Source organism: Trichinella spiralis (assembly GCF_000181795.1).
Source record: "Trichinella spiralis strain ISS 195 chromosome Unknown Scfld3514, whole genome shotgun sequence".
Classification (NCBI taxonomy): Eukaryota; Metazoa; Nematoda; class Enoplea; order Trichinellida; family Trichinellidae; genus Trichinella; species Trichinella spiralis.
The window spans coordinates 1-4,600 of record NW_003530453.1 but is presented as its reverse complement, the minus strand read 5'-3'; the positions used below and the strand labels follow the sequence as shown (position 1 = coordinate 4,600).

At 35.1% G+C, this 4,600-nt stretch overlaps 2 protein-coding genes across 2 annotated transcripts; one reads left to right on the top strand and one right to left on the bottom strand.

Annotated features, from left to right (window-relative positions):
• Window positions 1-251: 251 nt before the first annotated feature.
• Window positions 252-1,263, bottom strand: Tsp_12502 (conserved hypothetical protein). Its single transcript, XM_003367887.1, is given in 5 exon segments — window positions 252-342; window positions 377-521; window positions 943-1,039; window positions 1,162-1,212; window positions 1,228-1,263. The coding sequence occupies 5 exon segments, from the start codon at window positions 1,261-1,263 to the stop codon at window positions 252-254; spliced, it is 420 nt and encodes a 139-aa protein (XP_003367935.1).
• Window positions 1,264-3,303: 2,040 nt separating this feature from the next.
• Window positions 3,304-4,001, top strand: Tsp_12501 (putative membrane protein). The gene is made up of 3 exons (XM_003367886.1): window positions 3,304-3,490; window positions 3,547-3,716; window positions 3,888-4,001. The coding sequence occupies exons 1-3, from the start codon at window positions 3,304-3,306 to the stop codon at window positions 3,999-4,001; spliced, it is 471 nt and encodes a 156-aa protein (XP_003367934.1).
• Window positions 4,002-4,600: the final 599 nt, after the last annotated feature.

Here is a 4,600-nt window from a genome sequence, read left to right as displayed (position 1 = left end):
GTTACAGAAAAAACGCATAAACTTCGATTCAAAAAAATTTAACAACTATGAAAGGTTTAAAAAGCGGGCATGTTTAGTTCAGTGTGGCAGGAGAAGGAAAGAAAGTATGAAAAAACAAAAAATATGCTAAAATTCATACCTGTCAGCAGCTCTGTCATTGATGAGCTGTAAAGCAGACGCAGAGCTGTTAATTTGCCAACTGATGTTCGTGGTTTCATCATATTTTTAGTCTAACAATCACAACGTAACTGTTAAAGTGAAGCACCAAAATAACCAAGTAACGCAACGCAGTAACTAATTCGACCGCCTTTCAGCAGCGTATTTATATAATACTGCAGCTCTCTGAATAAATAGAAATTTATACGAGGAAAATCACTTCCGGATTTGAATGGCTGAAAGGGCACGTAGCAAAATGCCATCGGCAGTGTTCTCCTTCACATTAGCATAAACATACTCTGCTGACCTAGAAATGCATGTATGCTTTGTAAACGTAAGATAATGTAATGCGCTAGCAACAAAGCCTATAATAATTTTTGAACAGCAACAAAATCCTGAATACGTTACAGATGAAAGTCATTATCCATGTCAAATTATATTATAATGTATGACTTAATTCAAATAAGCATAAAAATCTGTGACTTATATGAAACTAAACAGCAACGTTAATCGTACGTAAATTAAGCAACTATCAATCAACTATTAGTGTATTGATCGCTGCTTACGCATGCAATAATAGTCAGCACGATAATTATACTTTGCAATGAATACCATTTTCAGCAGAGTTAACTTTTTAATTTCCAAGAACAGATTGCTTAGTTATCGTTTAGCAATTACATATTCAATACCTATTTCCAGCAATATTACAATGTCATTCAATAAAAAAACTGTAACTTACAAAAATAGTCAACTTCCCATCATTTGGAGATACATTTCTTGAAAAACTACATAACGTGATTGGCCATATTGAATATAAATGATGATGCCTGCCAGGCTTCCTTTGAAATCGTCTTTCATTCTGATTTTGCAGGACACCATCCAACTACAAATATCACAATAAAATTTAGAATTCATGAAGTGATGTAAATTTAAATCATACTCAACATAATTCAAATTGTGTTAAACATGTAGTACGCCTAGATTCCGTTATGTTCAGAAATAAACCTTTGCGACTGTTGATGCACAATCGAAAAAGCAACAAGATATGAGATAGAACTTAATAATATTAACAATAATATTGCTTCGTATATCTAGACACCATTGCATAGCCCAAATAAAGTAAATTAAATAATTATTATTTGAGTTTTAAAGCGAAAGTTTGGTCAAATTATTTCATCACTGTTAGGCGCATCTCGTTAGTATGCAAATTTTCATGCGTTCATTGCCTTACCGTTTGTTTGCTTAGCAACTATTGTTCATCACAAGCGACGGTTTCTAATATATGAACCAACTTCATTTGATATACTTATTTTTCAGAAATTCAATGTTATCTAGTAACGAAGAATAACTTAATTGTTATTATTGTGAAGTTGCATCATGTGTGCTGCTTTTAGTGTCATTTTAGATTAACAGTCGTGAAAATTTTTGTTTGCTTAACGAAATGAAACGCAGGCACAGTAAGACCTGTTTACCAGAAAATGCATGCAAATTTTTGTTCAACTGCAATACATAACACTTTCTTGACTTCAGATTCAATGGTTGATGATATACGGTTGGTACGGAGAGTGCATTGGTGAGGAATTAAAAAACTGAATCTATTTATACGATAATAAGCAAATTAAATGACGACCGTGCAAAACTGATATTTAAAACGTTTTTCATCAATTATTATAGAAAATTAATGATAAATTATAATGATCAAAGAGCAGTGGATGCACGAAAAAAGCCGTAATTCATTTTCAATGCAATTTAAGTAAAATTACATAACTAAAAACAACAGATTCAAAGTGTTTTCTAATTGACAAATAAGTTGAAATAAGAAACACGCAAACAGCAGTCAATTGCAGACATTAATTGCAAAAATACGACAAGTATTCAAATTAAATATACCCCATCGAAATGTACAGTAATATAAAATGTAATGTATGACAGCCATATCGTTATACATTTTACAAATTATCACATTCATAATGAACTGTGTTTTAATTGTTGAACATTTTAAGGTAATTACTGACAATAAATAGATTGGCACACCGGAAAGTGAATTCTAAAACCTACATAAACCGTATATTATTTAATTTTCTTTGCTAATTTACAATCTCAACATCTTAATATAAGTAAAAAATGCAACTTACCAAAATATATCTTCACCAAGTTCAGGCTTGCCTCTTTTGTGTCCAGTCGAAAATTGTGATGCACCATTTTCAAAAAATGGGAATAAACAGAAAAAACAGATCACTTTCTTCTATATAATGCTTCGTGCTCATCATTCAGTAAGACTGATCAATTGTGAAGTCGCCGCACTGCACTACACTGTAGCTACACCGCAACGTTATCTGGTCAAGCAAGAAAAGCAACAGCAGACTACTAACAACATGCAAATAACCAACCTATCTGAATATACCACACAGTGTAGATACAGTTCTGGGCGGCTGCTAGCGGAATTGTGTATGATACAAGCACAGGACAATCGAATAGCTAATGTTGACCGCAGTAACCGATACAGCGGTGCCTGATAAAAGTGAACTGCTATATAATGGAAAATAACCTACCGCGGAGTAATGGTCTCGGTGCACGATAAAACTGAATTGCTCCGCCGTAAGAAATAACCCAGTCCGCAGTAGTAGGCGTCGTGCATTATGCAAAATTTTTGCGAGAAAGCAAATAGCTCCGCCGTGGGGAGTAGTGGACGCGGTGCACGATAAAACTGTATTGCTCCGCAATAGGAAATAACCCGATGCACCGTATAAACTTGTTGCATTTCTAATAACGCTACAGTAGTACGTGATATGTAGGTATTTATTCTGTAATGCTAATAGCTCGGTGACGGGGGTCTAACAAGGGGGAATCAGCATTCGTTTCCGTTGATGCGGCTAGTGTTTCTGAGTAGAACAGTCGATGATGCTTAATTGACAAAGTACTTAGCTAAAATTGTAGGAAAGCAAGTAGTCAATTTGGTTGTCTCGGCTGTTTGTATGGTCCTGCAGTAGAGGATGGTTATTTTTTGCAAACTATTCGTCCAATGTGTTGCAGTGTTTTTTGTCCATTATGTGAGAGTAATTGTAACAGAGTGCAGTTGTACTGTTCGATCTGCTGATCGTTCGACTGTTGGTCATAGGTGATGTGGTTCTAATTTTGTTGAGCCTGATGATTTGGCATAGTAATTGTTTGGATAAACGGAGTCGGACTGTTTGTTGTTGTACCACATGTAAATGGTTTCCCACAATCTATCGGTATCTGAACTTGAATACATCTACTAATTTTTCAACACTTTCGTCGCTGTTTTTTGATTCAGTACATCATCTGTACAATTTGTACAGTGAAGCAGTTGACAGTAATTGAAATATATCTATCTGTTTCTTGAATCCGTTATTGTGTAAAAGACTCAAGATGTCCATTTTGGTTTTTTCGCAATCACCTCTGAGCTGCCTGATGTTGAAGTGTTGCACTGCGCTTGTGTCAGTGGAGGGTTTGCTGTTATTGAAGTCGACAGAAGTTATTATCCAATTGTTCAGCCTTCTCGCATAATTGGGATAGCGAAAAAGTGCACCAAGTGTTTGGTTTGTGAACGTTTTTGAAGCAAAAAATTATTTTCCCAATATTTTTTGCTTGAAGTGCTTCTGCTGATGTTAGTTGTTGGTTACAATTTCAGTGCTTGGTCTGTTTGCTGCTGTCAATGCTGATAACAATACTTTTTTTTCTTTTCTTCTTCAAAATCCAGAATTGTTTAGCTTGATTTCGTGCTTGATCGTTCCACTACTGCTGCTGCTGCTGCTGCTGCTCTCTTTTTGCTGAATACTTCCCTGCTCCACTATCGTAGTTGTTTTGGTCTTCTTGAATTTTAATTACTGTTTTTTCTTCACATTGAAAATTGCATTCTTTGTTTCTGTAATTTCGAAATAAGCAACAGAAAAACGAATGGATCATCATAATTGAGGAAAAAAAAAGAACAGTGCAGACATCTTTCGTTGCGTAGCATCAAAGTTGCGCTTGTTGTGCACATTATATTTTGCATAATAATAGCAAATTTTAGATTTTCAATGCATTTATGTGATGGAAGAACAAGTGCCAGTTGAACTTTTCCATTACCGCTGGAGAAGAGGAAGAATTGTCGATTAACAGCATGTGCAATAATATTATTGACAAAAAATACAATACGAAGTGGAACTAAGAATTGTTGGACATGTATCTATCTGTCGACAGAGAAGACAATGTGGTTGGTATTGGACTTGTTATTTTCGCCAGAGTTCCCAATTATCGCTTGGACGGTTCAGAACATACAGTTAAAGTCATCCGATTAAGATTTTGCTTTGCCTGTTCGAAAAGCCCTAGAAGAAAGCTGGAATATTTGACCAGCAGAAGAACAACATGCAGCATGTGCAGTGGGGTTGTGCTTGAAAAATTAAAAACAATTTTATAAGTGTTACAGAAAATAAATAATCAC

Excerpts from the sequence above, each read along its gene's own strand:
- Tsp_12502 (XM_003367887.1), bottom strand. The coding sequence starts at position 1,263 with ATGCAATGGTGTCTAGATATACGAAGCAATATTATT. Across the intron at positions 522-942 it reads ATGGCCAATCACGTTATGTA|GCTTTGTTGCTAGCGCATTA; the intron begins GTTTTTCAAGAA and ends AAATTATTATAG. Across the intron at positions 343-376 it reads TCAGCCATTCAAATCCGGAA|AGAGCTGCAGTATTATATAA; the intron begins GTGATTTTCCTC and ends CTATTTATTCAG.
- Tsp_12501 (XM_003367886.1), top strand. The coding sequence starts at position 3,304 with ATGATTTGGCATAGTAATTGTTTGGATAAACGGAGTCGGACTGTTTGT. Across the intron at positions 3,491-3,546 it reads GTACAGTGAAGCAGTTGACA|ATGTCCATTTTGGTTTTTTC; the intron begins GTAATTGAAATA and ends AAAAGACTCAAG. Across the intron at positions 3,717-3,887 it reads AAAAGTGCACCAAGTGTTTG|CTTGATTTCGTGCTTGATCG; the intron begins GTTTGTGAACGT and ends AGAATTGTTTAG.